Source organism: Agelaius phoeniceus, chromosome 8 (genome assembly GCF_051311805.1).
Source record: "Agelaius phoeniceus isolate bAgePho1 chromosome 8, bAgePho1.hap1, whole genome shotgun sequence".
Classification (NCBI taxonomy): domain Eukaryota; kingdom Metazoa; phylum Chordata; class Aves; order Passeriformes; family Icteridae; genus Agelaius; species Agelaius phoeniceus.
In genome coordinates, this window is record NC_135272.1 from 11,020,080 (window position 1) to 11,039,943 (window position 19,864).

The following is a 19,864-nucleotide window of genomic DNA, read 5'->3' on the forward strand; positions in this document are numbered from 1 at the left end:
TGTCACAGAGATGTTTCCAAGGAGCAAGCAGAAAAGGGCCTTTGCTGGAATAGTTAGGTGAGGCTGTCCCTTGGGTGTTGTCTGCAGCCATCCTTCCACATCTCTATCCCTCTGATTTGTGCTTTACTTGCTCTAGCTGGATTCACTGGCACTACTCACCCAGCAGCAGCAGCAGCCAGAGAGATCAATCAATGCAGGCTAATGCTTCCAGAACTTCCCATGACCTGCAGGACACTCTCCCACAACCCATCTGAAGGAACCAGTGTGCACCCAGAAGTCCTAAGAGCATCCCTGGGGCAGGTGGGATCACCATTAAGTCGGTACAGATCCCCCAAATGGCTGTTCAAACACTGACCAGATCGATGCTGCATTGATCCGCTGACTCAGCGCTGACTCAGCACCAGCACCCACTGCTCAGTGTAGTACAGTGGGTATTTATTTATAGAAGTTTACCAACCTCCTGTTCACTCCTCTCTTAACCTACATCCTGATTTTAGAAATGCAAAGGACACTCAAAGGTAGGTGCTGATTTTCAGAATAACACGAAGTTACAGAGTCCTCCTGCTTACACTTTGTACACAACATCTATTGTAAATCAGAGGTGACTCTGATCAAGGGGAGAGAATGATGAGGAGGACTCCATGGATATCAGAAGGCTAATTAATTACTTTGTTATACTATACTATAAACATTTCATCTAAACTGAGTCTGCCAAGCACTCACTCTGCACACACCTGCTCACACTGCACAGAATCTCGTGACTGTCACCCTCAGTCCCCACACACACTTGGCCCTGATAGGCCAAGGAAACAAAACACCATCACTTTGGATAAACAATCTCCATATTGCATTCTACTTTGGCACAACACAGGCACAGCAAGTAATAAGAATTGTGTTTTCCCTTTCTCTGAGGTTCAGAGAATGTGAATCTTAGAAATCCTTGGGAAGAATTGTGCCTTGCTTTTCTCTGTGAAGAGGAATGTGGTAACAAACATCTGCTGCTGCTGCTGCTTTCTGTTGTGGGCCCCCCAGTTTCCACCAGGAATCCCTTATCAGTGGCCAGAGTCACTCCAGCAGGAGCCAGCTGTGCTTACCTTGGCTCTCCCAGTGCTCTGAAGGATGTGCACCAAGGCAGAAGCCATCTCTTCCTTGTTCTTGACACTGATCACAGGTTCCAGCACGGAGCACAGCAGGGCGTAATTGCTGGTAACATACTCCCCAAATTCCTTGTACTGCTCCATGGGCAAGATGGTGATGGTCTGGTAGCGGGATTTGATGCGAATGGAGGGGCCCCCTGCCTTGCCTTTGTTGGCTGTGGGGGTGCTCACTGGGTACCATTTCTCCACAAACTGGCGGCCGGTCACGCTGGCCGTGGGGATGTTGACCAGCCCTACGTAATTGTTCTTGTCCTTTTTCTTCTTCTTCTCCACGTCCTTGTAGATGTGAACCGTGATGCTCTGAATGTGTGGGAGGCTGTAGAACTCAAAGTGCTCCCCCCAGAAAATGTTATCTGCTTTTGCTTTGCTGGTGGTGCGGGCAAAGAGGGTGTCATCAAGGCACAGCTCACAGAAGTATTTCTTCTTAGGGGTCAGGTCCTTGGCCTCTATGATCCAGAGGCGAAGCACGTTTTCAGCTCGACGGCAATTGTCCTGTGCAGGAGAAAGAGATCAGTTCTGACTCAAACCCCCTAAAAGTTGAATATTTCATCTTCTGAAGCAGCAGCAAAGGTGCTGCCTTTTCTGTCTGAGGCAAGGACAGAGTCAGAAGTCAGAATCAGACAGTCTGATCCAGAGAGAATTGGAATCTCTAGAAAAATTGACATTTTCTAAAACAGAGGCAAAGGGCTGTCTTTTGTATGTCAAGAGTGTTGGAATATTTTTCTTCTTCAAAAGATGTATCTGAAATGCTTTAGAAAACACTCTGCACAAGGGCCTGTCCAAAGCTGCCAGACTGGTGAGGAACCCCAGAGCACTGTTATCCTGCCCCTGGAAGGTAGGATTGCAGCTGTGGAGTGACTTATCAGACATTTCCAGCTGATCTATAACTTGATTCCTTGTCTCACTCCAGCTCCAATTGGTTTAATGTTGGTTTTTTTGGGTTCCTAGATTAAAACATGACCCTAATGAAGGCATGCCACATCTTTCCCAGGTGCATGGCCTCAGGAATCCAGCCTGCATCCCAGGCTGGCACTGGGCAGGGATCAGGAAGCAGGCTGGTGTGTGTTTACTCATTAAAGCTCTGCCCTGCTGCACTCCTGGAATAGCACAGGGCAGCTTTAGGCACACGGATGAGCGGACGGCTCCCCAGACTAAATTAATTGAGGATGCATCTGTGGGAAGGCCTGGTACACTGGACTAAAATCCAATCATCCCACCTCCATTCCCCCGCTAATCTCATTTTTGCAGTTCCCCTTACCTTCATCGGCTGCGATAGTCTGCGTATGTTTTCCATCCACCAGTCCCTCTCTGCTGCAGAGGAACAACTGAAGCATTTACTGCCCTTGGAGTAGGTTACCTGGAATGAATAAATGACAGACTGAGCTGAGGCAAGCCTAGGAGACATGGAAGAGGCTGCAAAAAGCAAGGAGGAAGATAATGCTTGAGTAACAAAGTAAATCTGAAAAAGGGAGACAAAAATACAGTGGCCTAGAAGGCAGAGAGGATAAAAGGCCCACAAAATGCAGAGAGCAAAAGAAGTTTGAGGTTCTATAAAACTAGAGAAACTAAAGAATTTATATAGAATTAAGAGCACCAGAGGCTCCTCTTAAAGACTTTTAAACAAAGCTTTAATCAGCCAGTTAATCTTTCTTCTTTTAAAGAGTTGTTAATTGATCTGTGGCTATTAAAGCATGCTGATTTCCCTGTGAAGGCCCAGGGACACAGGATTTGGTTACCAACAGTGTAAAGACAGAACTGACAATGCATTAGCATAAGGCAAAACACACTGGCCATAATGACTTCAGTAAAAACAAAATATTTCCAGGGGTCCATAAAGACAGCAACAGCCTAAACAAACTGAGGGAGTTGTGCTCTGCTCCAGCCCTGACAGCTCTGCTTTCCCACACCAGGGAACCGCCTCGGTTCCTTCCCCTCTTACGTGGCCTGACAAGCCTCATTTACTCTTTCCATTCATTTGTGCTCACAATTACAAAGCAGTTTGAGGCAACAGCCTCAGAGCTAAGCTGTTGCCAATGTTTTCCACCCAACTCCCCAAGCCCAAGCAAGCTGCAAAGAGTTTCCAACCAGATGAATGAGGCTGAAGCAAACAGGAACAGTTTCTGGATGCATCATGAGGGACCAGAGCCTGATATGCTGGTTTACTGCCAGAATTGTCCAGGTTGTAAACAGATCTTTGTTCCAGAAGTTCAGACACATCTGACTAATCCTGCTGAGGACAGAGTGACCTGCCCCTGCCACGACAGGTGACGTGGCCTCAGCTGCATGCAGACACACAGGGCTGCCCTGCTGGAGCTGTGATGGCAGGACTGAGCTCACACAGAGTCTGTGCCTGTGTCTGGAGCAGAGCTCAGAGCCACAGCCTGCAGCCTCTGCTGAAGCAGCAAAGGGAGCTTTGGATCCTGCTTCACGGAGCCACAGACACGTCACAGCCACTGAGGCTTCTCCTTCAGCAACTTGAAAGCACTGAGCTAATGGAATGGGGCTCTGACTGGAAAGCTCATTTCTTGGTTACAGTCACTTTTCTAAATTCAATTTCAGGTGAATTTGGAGGGGTGAACACACAGCTAATGTACACACTATTGCATATCCATTGTGCTGTATGTATCAACCATACATTTGCATGCACACTACAAATGCTTATTAAACTGAAGAGATTTTTCAATTAGAAAAAGATTTCTCTCTGTTGAGTGACTGATGCCATTAGCCTCAAGGACTTCAAAAGTCACATGGTGGCTCAACAGCCCCCACCCAAACCTCAGCCAGGCAGTGGCTGCTGCTCTGTTTTCCAGTCCCAGTCCTGGAGCAGCATTCCCAAGGGTTCAGGGGGATGGCAGCTGCCTGTGTTGGAGCCTGTCCCTACCTCAAAGCAGAAGTCTCGTCCAAGGATACTGTTGTGAAGTGGTTTGACAAAGACTGCTTCTTCTGCTGCAAAGTCCAGAGTCTCTATGGTGCTGGCTTGGTTCAGTAAAGACTCATGGGAACGGGACTCCTTCAGCTTGGGCAGCTCACGTGGTCTGGAGGACAAGGAGGAAAGGAAATGTCTTGGTTTTTCTCACAATTACCAAAAAGAGCTGGCAAGATGCCAGACAAAGCTGCAGCTTGTCTCGGTGCTTATTCAGAGCAACTTCCACAATTAGTCTGCAAACCTTATGAAAATAACATTAGGCCAGCAACCCCAGACTCCCAAGGCAATATCCAGCCTAGGAAGTCCATTCCCACTGACCTAGAAATTATAGCTGCCAAGCTGTCAGTGAAAGAACAGCAGCAAAAATTTCAGAACTTAACTGCTGAAATTTTTTAAAGGCCCATACAGGTAGCTTTGGATGTAATACTGGAAATACTTGTTACTAGCTAGATTAGTAGACAGATGTTGTGTATTAGCAGCAAAGAGCACATGGATCCCTAAATCTGTAACCAATGCAGAATGAGGATTATTCATTAGAGCAGATGACCCTTCACAATATACTTGATTTTTAACATTCAAAGCATTTACACTAAATATACAAATACACAAAACACACAAATTCCATCCCACTTCACCATTGCTCAAACCAGTCATTTTGCATTTTCCTTTTCAGCTCTGCTTCCAACTTGAATTTCCTTTTTTTTTGGATACTTTCTTTCTCTTTTAACTTCTCACTAACACATACTGCTTCTCCTTTCCAGCTCATTGTCCTGTAAATCCATGAGCTCCACCAGAGCTGAAACCTCCCACATTCACAGCATCTTTTTATCAAGGCAGTTTTCTCTTTGTCCCCACCAGTTCTTGAACACTTCTCAAAGACACTTCCCTCCCTCCACTATGCCACAGCTCGGCAAACAACAGTGACATTATCAAATGTGTTTTAACCCTTTCTGTAATCTCCCAATATGATTTAATGCAACATTTGTGCATGGTGGGGAGCTCTGCTGTCAAACAGAACTGCAAAATGTGCCCAGTTTAGAGGTGATGTGGCTTCTCCTTCTGCCTCCAAACCTGCCCTAGAGGCTTCTGCAACAGTCACATAACACCTGAGGCACAGCTTCCATCTCAAGGTAAACATCACATGCAGACACATCTTATTTTTCCTGTGGCAGGAATTCAGTAGGAGGAAGAGCACAGAGTCCCAGCTTAGCAGAGAAGGAGCTGTTGGCCTGGCAGGTCTAGCTTTTGTTAAGATACTGAAGTCCCTGTGCTCAGTGATCCCTGAGGCAAGTCCATAAATGTGGCTGCCCATCCAGCAAGTGTGACTGGGCACAAGGAACAGATGTGGAAGCAGAGAGGCATCAGCTCTCTGCACACCACTCAGAGAAACACAGTGCTCCTGTGCTCATCCTCACAGCGTTTCCTCTTTGATTCAGTCCCCAGTATCAAATGGAAATTGTTAAAAAATGTTATTTATAGAGGAAAGAAAAGCACAGCTACCTCTAACAGCTTCCCTAATTTTGAAAAGTAATTCGTTTCTCTACACTTCTCTCACATATACAAAAAAAAAAAAAAAAGTTCCTCACATTCTTTATCCTTAGCAAAATCAAACTCCTCCTACCTGTGAGCAATTCTATAGGGGAACTCAGAGGCAAAAAACCCCAAACATTTGGAAAAGGCATCTGAACGAAGGCTGCTTAACAAAACCTTGGGTACCACAAAGGATCCAGGCAATGCAACAAGCAGAGCTCACCCAGCTGCTCTTTTGTATGGAATGAAGTGCTGCAGGTATTGGAGCAGATTCACACACGATAAGATTTATTAAACAGCGAGGGAGAACTTTGTTCCCATTTAATATACTGAATGACCTGAGTGCAGGCAGCAGAACCCTTTGATGGGAGGAATATTCCAAAGACAGATTTCAGATGCAAAGCAGCAGCCCTGGTAGGAGCCTTGGTTGTGCTGTGCTTTGTTCTAACAGGTTCCAGCAGCAGCTGAACCAAGGCAAACCCAAACCTCAGCCATGTATAATTGAGCACTTGCTGCAGTTAAGGTAGGGCAAGTCTAAAATAAACACACCACAATACACCACTCTAATGTCATCTCTGCAAAACCCTCTCTAATTTCTCCTCTCAAGAAAGCACTGCTGAGGTCACTTGGCTTCTGTCCCTGCCTCAAACTGAGCAATTCCTGTCCTTACAAAGTACTGGGAGCCTGCAGCCAGCACCCAGTCAGTGGAGGAAAGCATGGACTGAGCACAGAGAGGGGGAAGAGGAGAGAAAGAGAAATAATTACCAAAGAAAGGATGAAAAAAAGAAAAAAAAAGATATGTAGCAATTTCCAGTTAGGCAGAGGCTGCACTTGGAGCAAGACAAGGTGAGCAGACCTACACAAAACAACTGTAGAGCCACTTAGCAGAGCATCTCCAGATCATAGCGGTGCCTCATGCCACAGCCCTTCCCTCCAAACCTCCTGCTCCCTGCTACATCTCACACAACAAATCCTGCCCAGAGAGGAAGAAAGGCACAAACAAATCCAGCAGGAGCTCTTCCTCAAGCCTCAGGTTACAGATTTCAGAGGAACACCGTGCCAGGCAGATAGGCTGGGGCCAGGAGAGCAGCCACAGCTACGGTGAGGAAAGCTCCCTCCTTGGTGAGCAAAGCTCCCTCCTTGGTGAGCAAAGCTCCCTCCTTGGTGAGGAAAGCTCCCTCCTTGTCAGCTGTGCTCCCACCCCACAGGGCCAGGAGAGGCTCCTGCCTGCTCCTGGGTTGCCAAGGCACAGCATCCCCTAAGGAGATTAGGGAGGCAGCTCTGCAGGCATGGCTAAGGTGACCTTCCCAGACAGAGAAGTTCCCCCTTGTCCTTTCCGAGAGCTTTGATGAGATCCAGACATTAAAGGCAATGTGAGAGAGCAAGGAATCTTCCAGGAAAACCTCCAAACAGCCTCTGGGAACAGGGCAGGGGCAAAGGCAGGTACACACAGCAGATGTACTCCAAGCCTGCACATCCCATCTTGCAAGTCACACCTTTTAGGAGCATCTCTGCTGCTCCACTGCTCTTCTGACTAGTGGGCTGTGAGCACTTGGGTTTGCTGCAGAGCAGCTGGAGCACTGGTAGTTTTGTTGACTCAAGGTCCTGTGGCAGACAAATGTCAGTCTGTTCCAGCAGTCCTTTGAAGTTACCATATTTAAAACAGCTCAATAAACTGATGAAGTGGCTTAGAACTGGCACTTTATCTTCCACAAACATCAGAACATCCTAAAGCTGTTGGTTAGATGCAACCACATGCATTTACAAACACAAGTACATGCATTTGTGAGCACCACAGTATAGATTTCATCTATTGATAGATCTGCAAAGCAAATCTTTGACTCGTGCCTGTATCAGCAGCATCCCAATCAATACAGGCAATAATTATACAGAAATAATACTTCTCTGCTGCTTTAAAGCCTCATCTGATATGCTGAATCTGTAAAAAGGAAAGAAAATTGCTTGCTGGCTTCCTTTTGCCATAGATGCCACTAATTCATGTCCCAGTGTCCAGCAAAGGGGCTGGATTAACAGGGTCCTTCCTGTATTAGGTAGGAAGCTACTGGGAAAATGAGCATTGCTCAGACTCTGTCAGCAGAGAGGTAATCCCAGGGAAGCAGATTACTGTAAACAGGAAGATCACACATGCAAAAAGTGGGGGAAGGGTTGTTTGTACAAATCTGTTTCTGTTAAACAGCTCCATTACCAACACAAATCCTGTTTTAAATTACAACTAACCTCCCATGATCAACTTTTCATCCTGTTGCTTTTTCTGTCTATGTCTGTAAACAACAGCGATTGCAAAGGAATCACATGGGAGTTCAAACAGTTATCAAGGCACCAAATAATTCTTATATATTCTCCATAATTTCTTTCCCACAGGAAAAACAGAGGAGGAGCATGTCAGGGAGCATTTGAAACTTCTCACCTCTTTTCACATGTTTTGGAGTACTGGTCTTCAGAGCTGCATCACTTCCTTGTAAATCAGAGCCCAGACAATGCCCTAAACCACTGACCTGGCAGCAGCATGCAACTGCCACTGGAAAAGAGCTCTCCAACCACTCCATCTTGCCGGCCCAGCCCCAAGCTGACCCTTTCTCCTTGCACACCATAATTCAGTAATTTTCCATGACAGGAAAATCTCAGTTGTAAGCTGGGAACTGGAAACCTCTGGCTTTCAGTGGCTGCCCATGGCACACAGCAGCCTATTAGCAAAGTTCTATTATATTCTACTGTCTATAAGGCACATAGAATAAAGGGTTAAAATCCTAATTGCTCCGGTTATGAAGCTCTCCTGCTGATTTTGACCTATTTAAAAGCCAACCTACAAGGCACAAAAGACTTCCAATTACCGAGCTTACCAGGGAGAGCTCTATATTACTTGTAAAACAAGCCTGTGGACATCAATAATCCAGAAGATTTGAAAAAAAAAAGTTTAAAAATGAACTTTCCTTTACCAAATTGGTGTGAAAGGAAAGAACTCAGCCCGAGCACCCAGCTGCAGCCAAGTCTCCAAATTGCCTTACACCAAGCTGCTCGTCTGCGTGCTTCAAATCATTCCAGCAATCCCCATGTGCTGGGAGGCACTCCCCGAGAGCAGAAAGTCGAATTCAATACTCAGCCACTCTGCAAAGTCACAGGGGAGAGCCTGGACTGTAATGTAGAGAATTTTCTGCTGTTCTCCCAGCTCCCAGCCCCGTGGAACGGGACCCTACCGTCTCCAGCATCACCTGCAATTCACCCGGCTCTGCCCGTGCTGCAGCACCAGGATTTTCCCTGTCCAAATGCTCATTTTGTAGGCACCACACCCCTCTTCATTTTCCAACTGCCAATTATCTGAACATCCTATTACTTGGTCAACAATTCTACAAGTCTAACCAGTTTTATTATTAATTTTTTTTTTAATCAGAAACTTAAGGTAACTTATTTATCTGCAAGGTTACTCTCAGGTGTGATTAAACACTGGGTTTTTCTGAGTATATTGTTCTAGTCTTCCACTGAGATTCTGGTCTTTTCTGGCAAAGTCCTACCCAAAGCCTCATTGTTTGAATCCTGGATTTGCAAAGCCCTTCCCTGCCTGCCTGCTCTCCCTGCAGATCACAGCTTGTCTAGCAGACACCTCTCAGGGCTCAGCCAAGCAGACTGCTGAATTTCACAGCAGGAGAGTTCTCCTCTCTCCTCTGGTCTCTGCTATTAACGTTTCCAATTGGTTTGTCTTGATGGACCAGAAATGCTTAATTGATGCAGTTTCATTTCCCTACTAATCTCAAGGTGAATGCTTCATGGAGGAGCCTTTGCAGAGAAGCATCAGCCATTAGGAAATATCTATTTATAAAGGGGTCAAGTGAGCTTGCAGGTGGGAGAGAGCAGCCCAGCACTAAGGGGAAGGTCTGTGACAAATGCTGGGGTCCTGTTCAGGTCTCAGTGAAAAACCAAACAACTGCTGAAAGAAATACGTTCACCAAAGCAGGAGTGAGGCATCCCTCCAGAAACAAACCACTCCTCCCTCCCCTTTCCCCACACTCCAGAGTGCTGATAGCTACAGATATGCTGAATGAATGCAAGCTGGGAGTGAGTCAAGCCTTAATAAGGCATTGTGTAACACAAATTTCCATCCTGACAGCTAAATCAGGGTGAAAATCCCCCACCCTTTTTTTCAAAAACCGGCGTTAAATTAGAGCGAACCTGAAAAACACGGCGGGATTTGCTTCTATGATTTACACGAGCCCTGCTATTTTCTCACTGCAAAGAGGCAAGGAGGGAGGAACTGGAACTCACCCAAAGTAGAAGAAGCTGTGGCTGGAGGAGTGGTACCTTTTGACCATGAAGCCCAGAGCCATGGCTACCTGCTTCCCTGTGCCCTGCCGGAGCCCATTCCCAGCCCCGCTGCCACTGGCTCATAATGCCATAAAATGACTTTTAGCAAAGCAGGAGGATTCCCACGTGGCAGTAAATCCCAACAGGGCAAAGCCCTCCCAGCTGTCTGCAGAGCTTTGCTGCAGTCACTGACACCATATGCAGCCAGTCACAATCATCTTTTCTCCCTCTCTGTAAACAAAACTGCTGGTCCTCTTGCAGATACCCTCAAATTCCTGGCCACAAACTGGAAATATTCATTTGGTCTCTCCTTTCAAACAACATTTTCCTTAAGTCTTTTTTCATGCTTTTTAAACATGTTTTATATATTATGGACACTGAGAAAACATTACAGATGAATGTGTGAGTTGAAAAGCCCAAAGGAAGCAGGAGGAAACAGGCTGGAAAAGCTGTGAAAGATGCCACAGTGACATGGTGCCAGGTTCCCTCATGGTGAGAGTTGTTGGCACCTGGTGCGATGCTGCACTGGCCACACATTAAAGAGCCTCACTCCCACCTGCCCTGGCTCACAAAGGAGCACAGTCTAAGTCCTGCCACAGCAGTGGCTTGTAAAGACAACATATTCAAGTACAAAAAACCACCAGCAAACAACCTGAGTATGAGAAACAGGAGGGATGTGAATTACAGACTGAGAGGTTATGGATTTATTCTACAGGACACCTGGATGCTGATCAGTGTTTCTAGAGGGGCACCAGAACTCTCTCCTCTCCCTACCCACTAACCCAGACACACTGAAATAAAGTTAAAAACCAGAAAAGGTACATTGGCCAATTGCTTTCTGCTGAAACAGAAAATCTGATTACAAAAAAATCTGCAACTCATCTCCATCCCTGCTCCCTACAGCATTCCTAACTCCCTTCTGTTTTAAATCAACTCTGAACAGAAAGCATCCATCCTCTGTCATCATGCAGCATGGCATGCAGTGTTACAGTATCCCAAATCTTGATGTGCACCAGGATAACCAATCTTCCTTAGTCCAGAATTTTAGAGGTATTTATCTGTAAAATCTCCACTTTCTTGACAGGCCCCAAACACCCCAAAAGCATGAAAAGGCAGTGTGACAGCAGCCTCTATTTCCTTCTAATCCATGCAGGGTTTTAATTTATAAAGCTGTATAATACTTTCTTTGAAGGCAGGGCTCTTGTGTTTGTCAGAGCAAGAAAAGGGAGATGCTATCAGTCCTCCTGAAAACCTGTGCAACACCATGACATCACCTAGAATCACCTGCTTGAAATGGGAAAGGGCTGACTCACCAGGGCAGGACAGGAAAGTTCTCACTGCTACAGATTGAGAGGCTCAAACAGAACGGGGGGGAAGAGAAGGTGAGAGAGTGGCAATTCCTCCTCATGAATTTAGAGTCAGCTCTATGTTCAATAATTGCCACCATGTGATCAAGTACCTGGATTTTATGCTTTTGTGCTTTCATGAATTTAATGCAAGTTTTTGAATTTTCATCAAAGAAAATTCACATTTAATTTCAGTTAGTTGAAAATTTGTGCCCACACTGGCAGGGAGTAGAAGGGGATCTGCTTTTTAAGAGAAGGCAGCTTTGCTGAGTGTTACATCACGTCTTAAACCAAAGATATAGGAATTAATTATAGCTATATTTATTAGCTTTCCCAGAACAACAGTGCTTCCCTGACACTACAAAAGCAATCCAGCATGAGTACCAAGCTCAGGAAAGACAACCAGATTATTTATGGCAAAGAAATCTTCACATTACAAAAATTTAAGCAAAGCTACTTTCAAACAATGGCAAAAATAACAGGTACTTGATTGCCTGGTGGCATGATTGAAGATGCTTATGCTCACTGAGTTGCTATTATAGCCACATTACAACACTCTGAAAGTAGAGATTTATAGGAAAACTTGCATCAAAGCAGCCTGGGTGGACTACAGGAGCAAGGCTATCTAGATGGTTAGTCACATCTGGTAAGCTGCAGGCTTTTCTGTAACTCCTGATGTTAACAGACCTCCAACATCCACAGCCTTGCTAGCTCTGTGATTTTATGGTCTGCCTTTCAGATGGAGAAGGCAGCACCATTGATTGAAGCAGCACAGCATGACAGATACAACTAATGAATGCAGCTCAGCTAAAGGAGAAGGGAAAATGCACTGAACAATGTCAAATCACAGGAGCCTGCCGTGGCCTCGAGTACAGGCCAGCTGATTTTTCACTCTATCTACTTCTCCTGCTGGGCTACTGTGGAATGTAACACAGAATATGTTTAATAAAAACAATCAAGGGACTTTGCAAACAGTTAGGAAACACTGTGTGTAAGAGCCTTTGCTTGCCTTTTATACAATCCATTCCCAGCCTGGTTCTCCAGCCAAAAGCAAAGATAAACCAAATGGAGCACTAAGATGGTCAGAAACTACTGAGTTTTCCAGTTTTCTGAAAAAACAGATCATCTGTTCCTTGTGGTAACACTGCAATAACCAAAACACCAACACTGCAAGGGTCCTCAGAGTGCCTGAATTGCACTGCACATCTCTGGGCTGTGCCAGCACTGGTGGAACCACCCTGCTCACACCAACACAACTCCTCCTCTCACTGGCCTGCAGGCAAGCCCTGCATGCAGCAAGGCAAATTTCTCTCCAGCTGATCAATCCCATGGTTTTGTATCATAAAATTGGAAGTCTGCAGCTTATTTGAAACAGATGCAGGACAAGGTACTGGAGTCCATCTGCTTGACCTGAGCTTTTGGACAGATGTGAAGAGCAGCAGTTTCCCATCCTGTATCAGCAGCACACTGCACACTAAGCTTAAAGGTACAGAGGCAGCCCCACAAACCCCCCTCGTGCCAGCTGGACAATAAATCCCCTTCCTGCCCCCTTCCCTGAGTGCACCCACGTGCTGGTGTCAGCTCTGCACCTCACCTGTCCTCAGAATTGTTGGGAGAGGGCAGACGGAAGCTGATGTTCCTGTCCAGCTTGGATTGGCTCTTTGTCCTCTTGATGGATCCTTTCAGGCGCTTGCTGAAGAAGCCCTGCAATGAGAAGGTGCAGGAGTGAAACAGGGAAATTGATGCCAGTCATGAATCACTCAGGGCTCTGCCACTGAGCCCAAACACTGAGGTTTGGTGGCACTCACAGGACGGGCTGGACTGGGATTGCTCTGAGCAGGGAGAAAGGCAGGGCTGGCTTGGCAGTGACAGTTCCAGGAGGGGAGAGCCTCAATTGCAATAATTAGCACTATTCACATTACTGGGGCACTTCAGTGGATTCCAGCTATTATACAAGAGACCCAAACCCCTCAATTATCATTTATAAAGGAGCAATCTTCAATATCAGTATTTGTTCCTACTTCCCCTCTCTATGCCATGTTTTTAATTCTTGGTGAGCTTCAAAGTACAGAGGTTCTTATATTATGAGCCCACAGTTGCAGCCAGGTTTGCCTTTTTAATTGGCACATTTAATAGCACATTAAATCTTTAAATAATTCATAATTTCAATAATCTGGCTAGCCAGAACAGAAAATTTCAAAGCATTTCCCACACCAGTGGCTTCAGATATCAGTTATAATATTGGTAAGAAGCAAAGTTCAATTCAAAAATCTGCTTAGGATCTAAAAATAAAATAAATCTTCAAAGAATCTGTCTTCAAACTACAATTTTTCACCCAACAATCACAGCCCAAAGCCATGTTAGTTGGAGGGAGCCTCTGGGATCATCTCCTGCTCAATGGGAGTGTGCTGCCTACACTAGGTCAGTCTAATTCTGCGTTGGTCTAGCCAAGTACTGAAAACCTCTGGAGACAGGGGGAACAAAGGAAGGGGAATCTGCTTTCTGCATCTGGAGGCACTGCTACATTTAAGACTGCCCTTCAGTTTTAGTTTCTGAGCCAGAGGCTCCTCAGGGGTGAAAGCTGCTACATTCTCCTGATAAAAGTGGAAAAGAAAAGCCCTGATATCTAAATATGAAAAAAAAATTTAAAAAACCCCAAAAAACCAAACCTCCAAAACCACCCCCAAACAACAAAACCCACAAAAACCAAACCCCACAAAGGTATACAATGTGTTGGTCCTGTCAAAAGAGAAGAAGTGTTTTCAGCTGTGTGTGCCACTCACACTCTGCCCATGATGCTGCACTTCTCTTGGTCCTGGTATTGAAAAAGTGCCTTTGAAAAAAGCCTGTAATCAATAGATGCTCCTGGGCTTCTCTTGGGGCAGTTGCTGGAATTCAAGTAGAGGATGTACAGCCCTTTCAAAGGCACTTTGTATATTCTGACCTCTCAGCATAAAAGGTAACAAATCCAGCCACAGGGACTCAGATCTGGTGGACTCTGGCTTCAGCCCAGTACCTCCCAGTCTACTCCAGCTGCAAACATCAAATAACAAGGCTTTTTCCCCTTAAGGGCAAATAAGACAAAGCTGACCCAATTCAGCAGGGGTCCAGAAGTATTTGTACTGAATAATTCCAAATCCCACCCAGAGAAGGATGGTGAATATTCATTTTTGTGTGCATGTACAGTTTCAAATTGGTACTGTTTTAACATGGAACATGCTCTTGGTTTAATTGAACATAATCTATACCCCAATGAAACAAATGTTCTATCTGGGGTTGAATAAGGCTAGACAGAGTTGACTATACAAAAACCAAAATAAAACAAAGTCAAAAACCAAACAGGGTAAGAACATATTTAAAGACAAAAATTTATTCAAACAAAGGGTGTGCTTATTGGTCATCCTCAAAAGAGTTGAAAACATTTCCAATATTTGTTCTGTGCTGGCAGTTCATGCAGGGCCAGTGCTTACAGATGGACAACCTGGGAGCAGCATGAAAAATTCACACGTGCCAAAACTGAGCAGAGTTTTTTGACTCCCATTTGCCAAAGGAAATAATGCAGATAGAAAAAAAAATATACTGATGAAAAATAAACTTCTATCTGCAACAACACCACCTAACTGAAAGTTTTATTTCCTTTTACTCCTATAGACAAGAAAGCACTGCCAATGTTTATAAAGCAGCTCAAACCATTAAAAGGACAAAAACACCTCTACTGCTTTTCTTATTGTGCAGGTATTTCTCCTAAATACTTATTTCAACACAAAACTCTTGTGGTTCCAGGAGTTTCTGGTTCTTATACCTAAATGTAATGGAGTGTCTGAGCTTTAAGAATAATCATGGAGCCTCTTTAAAAACAGTGAGAATTTTATTGCTTAAACGAACACCCTCAGACAAAAAGATGTAAATTATTACCCAAACTGCCTAAATTGATGAGACTATGTTCTTAATCAAAAAAAGTACAAAATATTTGGTAGGACTAACTAGGTAGGATGAAATTTGAAAAGAGATAGAGGTTCATACTTAACTGCTCTCAGAATCACAGGTTTAGGGGAACAGGGATAGAAAAGAGACATGGGGAGAGAGCAATGGTGCACAACCACACACACACAATCAGGAATAGATCAGGGCTGGTTTGTCACCTCATCCAAAAGCATCAAACGCTGGCCTAAGAAAACCCAATGATAACAACCTCTAAAAATAATTCAATCCCACTGAGAATTCTATTCATCTCATTTGGAAGTGAAGCCACTCGACTCTGCCCCTCTGCCAAGAAACAATCTCCACAGGAGAAGGGATAATTCAGCAGGCTGTTGGAACCTTCCCCTCATAGCTGCACAGGGAAAGCACAGAAACTCTCACCCCCAAGTATTTCCAACCCCAGAGTGGTGGCTGTTGAGGGCAGTTTAGGCTTTAGGAAAAGATGACTTTGTCCAAAGATGCCAAGTGGCTGTTTGTCCTTAACCTGAGCAGGGCAGCACAGAACTGTCTGACAAATTCAAAGCCAGCCCAAGTATGAGCTACTCAGCTCCTGGACTGCTGCTCCCTATGGACATGGTGATTCTCCACTCCAGGGAGAGCAGCCCATGCATAATAAATAATGCTTGTCCTGGCTGTTTTAAAGGGAAAGGTGAATTCAGCCATGAACAAATGAAACTGTGTATAACCATAACACAGATCAGCCATCTATAAAAGGCAATGGTATCAGTGGAAGTTTCAAAGCACTAAAAGTAGGGTAAAGTGGGCAACAAAAAAGGTCCACCTTACACACAGTGCTGTTACCTCCATTAGTTCTTTCTGGGGACAAACACACTGCATCTGAGCCTTGCAATGCTTCTTGAACATCTGTAATTGTTGATGAGGAGCACCAATGCATTATTAATAACACCAGGTGGGTAACTTCATTTACAGAGCTATGAGACTCATCTTCTCGGAGGGGAAGGGCTGGATGGGTACAAAGATAACCCTCAAGTGGCTGAGGATGACAGCAGAACTGCCTCCCCATGAACGTGCCTGGTGAGGACATGAAGTATTTTATTCCTTAAGCTGTTCACAAGCAGCTATCAAGGAAAAAAACAATGTCATAGCCAAGTGAAAACAGTGTCCTGTGCCAGCAATGTTGTACAGCTATGGGAAGGCAAAGAAGCTGGGGAAGATGGCCAGGTGGTAAAATGGAAAGATCAAACTAGAAGGATATTCCAGGAATGAGCAGCAAAATGCTGAAGTTTGCTATTCCTTGCAGAACAACAGCAGAAGGCCAATTTAACCAGCAAGGGAAGTGAAGTTTGCTTATGAGCCCAGTAACACTCAGCATTAAAATATCAGCAGTGACTCCCTTTGAAAAGCCTCTGGAGCACTCACACAGTAGCAAAGCAGATGAAAACAAGCCTGGATACACTTTGGAGGTGATATCCAGAACAAGACAGGGACTTACAACAGCCACGTTCCACCATCCAAAAACCTGGCTCTATGTCACTGAAGAGCAGGTTTGTGCACAGGCACAAAACAATAAAAAGCATGTTTGAATGTCCAAACAGAGGATAAAGCCCAATAAAAGCAGAGTGGTGTTATGTAAAGCTGCTGTAGCTTTCACACTAATGCATCACTCTTCTGATTTTCTCATCTCAGCAAGAAAGCTAGAACAAAACAGAACTCCAGAAGTATAAACTGATTAAAGGCAGACAAGAGGGGGATTTACAAATGATATATTTTAGAGACCAACTATTTATTTTAGGAACAAAGGCAAGACAGGATTATAGATGTATAAAACAAATAGAATGGAAATTATCTAAGCTCCTCATGCACCCTGTTACATAAGAAAACCAAAGGGCAATTTAACATGAGAGGCAGCACGTTTCAGATTGTCAGGAGACTTTTCCTAATGCTATCTATAAATGAGCCCATCCAATTCACCAGCACAAGATATTATACACACATTTTTTTTTCAGCAAGATTAAAAAAGGATTATGTGTTTATATAAGGAAGAATAACATATGTAGCTGCATTAGTCAGGTTTAAAAATAACAAGAGTGAGCAATAATCATGCTTCAGGACACAAGCTGATCAACAGCAAGGATCAGGAAAGATATTTTTCCCCTGATGGGACAGCACTCCAGATTTGGCCAGATAACAATTTCAACTTTCCAATGAAAGATGGTCTGCAGCCACAGGAGGGATGCAGAATAGGAGGAACAAGTTTAGGAACAGTAATAAGAAACCCAGGGAAATGCAGAGGATACTGTAACAAGGGTACATTGATAATACACCTGTTAATAAAATGCATCCTAGCATTGTGTGCACTCTGCATGATGTGCAGCCAAAAGTCCTGCAGGAATCCAATTTCCAAGTCCCTGGGAATTGTACTGAAAAATGCATGAAGGAGCAAGAGCTACCTGATAGCCAAGAGGGCCACATCAGCTTTTCAGATCCCAGTTCAGCAAAGTGCTTAGCACAGACACAACTGGGAGCAGCACCTGGCTGCCCACAGCAGGGACAGCAGATGGAAGGAGCATCCTAAAAAGCCCCTATCCAGGAATTAAGGAATAAAGGTAAAAAGTCTGTCTGGAGAACAGCTAAACAACAGTGATAAAAAATTAACATGATAAGAAACAGGTCACCTGAGCCTGTCAGGAAGGGCAGGCAATGATTTCCTGGCCCTGGCTCTTTCCCTGGCATGCAGCCCAACACTTCTGAACACCTTTTGATAACACAGCACACATGCTAATTACAAAAAAGTTATTAAAAATGAGCTTTGGTAAAGCTCGTAACATGAACCTGAGGAATGGCTGCAGGAATATCTAAAAAGAGTAATTACAACAAGTGATAAGGTATCAAGGCCGAAGGAAGGGTCCAATGGGATGTGGTGGGATAGTGGCCTGACTGCTTCTGCTTAACATCCTTGTTAATCATCTGGAAGCAAAGTTAAACAGCACATTAATTACACTGAGCTATATTAAATTAGGAGGTGAAGCGAGGGCCAGGGAGGACAGAGAAATAACACAAAGGGTTAGGAGGAATTAGGAACTAGTAACACACATTCCTGTGAACTTCAGTACCAGAACTTGGAGAATCAATTGAAGGGAATTAAAAACACAAGAGCAAGAAAAGTGATAAAAGGGCCAGAAGGACTCATTTGCAGAGGATGAATTAATTAAACTTTGCATAACTTGACTAAGTCATGATTTGGAGGCGAAGAACAAAATGAGTTGGTGCATATTTAAATACTACTAAGCCAAGGACAACTGGAATGTGAGCAGTGTTTAAAGCTATGCACATTCATAGCTCCCCTACAGTAAGTAAGGAATAAAAGGAATTGGATAAAGTCAGGTTTACATCAACCATGAGAATAATGCTCATGCTGTTGAGGTCCACCAGACAGTGTCAGAGCCTGGATATCCCCATCATTGATGCAACACTGGAGTTTGATGTAATGAACAAATCTGCTGTGGCAGCAAGACACTGTGAAGGTTACAGAGCCTATGAGCAGCACTACCCCAGAATAAATATATGGATGAAAGTGTGGTGAGCACCCTGGAGAAAGTCAGTCACCTATTTATGCTTTCTGACACAGAATTCATGGAATAGCCAGCACATCTAAGGCATCACAGCACAGGCAAGTGATAAAAACTAAAGGAGATACAAACAATCATGTTACAAGAAGTAAAGAGTAGAAAGTGGAAGGAAAAATGTAAATTTCAATGGAGGGCACAGATTTGAGCACAGTGTTTTTCATGGAGGATGCTGTGGTGCCTCACATTGATGCAAATCAACAATTCCATCTCTGCATTGGTGCTGATGCAGAATTAAAAATGTGTATTTGTATGCCACAGGGTCACACAGGCAGCACAGCTCAGCCTTGTCCTACCCTGGCAGCACAGCAGGAGCAGAGCAGTGCTCTGGAGAAGCAACAATCTTGCTGACTGCATAAAAGATGAGGCTGGGCAGCCACGAGATCTCATCAAGCTTTGACCTTCACTGGGGCTGGCTGCATTGTCTTCTGTTCCATTTAGCAGTACTCTTAAAGAGCAAAGAGGCAGACAGCACTTCTATAGATCCAATTATACCCTCAGCCAGAAACAAACCAAGGAAGGCAATCTGCAAGTATCCTACATCAGGGTTCCTATAAAAATCATTGTATTTACTTCAAGGATTCTGCTCTGGCTTTCCTGTCTCATTCACACTTGTTCCTTTGCCTCTTTCTCATCTTTCTCTCCCCATTAGCCAGCAGACAGGAATGAATCATATTATTTGTAATAACAACTCTGAGCCAAAACTGGAGAGCTCAGCAAGAGTCTGAAGGGTGAGTTTAGAGATTCCTCTCCATCCTGCAGGAGCTCTGAGGATGTGGACAGCCCCATATTTACCCAATTCCAAGTGCAGAGCAGTGAGGGAATGTGCCAGGCTGCAGCAGTGCTGCTGGGGCTGCACAGTGCCCCAGCAGGGAAGGGGCTGCAGGGAGATGGAGGCAGTGCCAGGACATGGTGTGTGTGGGAAGGGAAAAGCTGCTCTCTCGCCCACCCATGCGTCACAGATCCCACTGGGAGCCAGCTCCCTCTGCCTCCCTGTTTGTTCAGTCAAGTAAGATCCAT

The 19,864-nt window shown here is 44.7% G+C and overlaps 1 protein-coding gene across 10 annotated transcripts in view; it reads right to left on the reverse strand.

Moving 5' to 3' along the window:
• The window catches only part of RASAL2 (RAS protein activator like 2), a 164,911-nt gene that overhangs the window by 24,236 nt on the left and 120,811 nt on the right, over positions 1–19,864 (reverse strand). For all 10 annotated transcript variants that reach the window (XM_077181999.1, XM_077182000.1, XM_054638350.2 and 7 more), the window contains 4 exons: positions 12,871–12,980; positions 4,039–4,192; positions 2,416–2,514; positions 1,095–1,649 (listed from right to left, as the gene is read on the reverse strand). In XM_077181999.1, the coding sequence (XP_077038114.1) occupies positions 1,095–1,649; positions 2,416–2,514; positions 4,039–4,192; positions 12,871–12,980 (918 nt within the window). The remainder of the gene's footprint in view (positions 1–1,094; positions 1,650–2,415; positions 2,515–4,038; positions 4,193–12,870; positions 12,981–19,864) is intronic.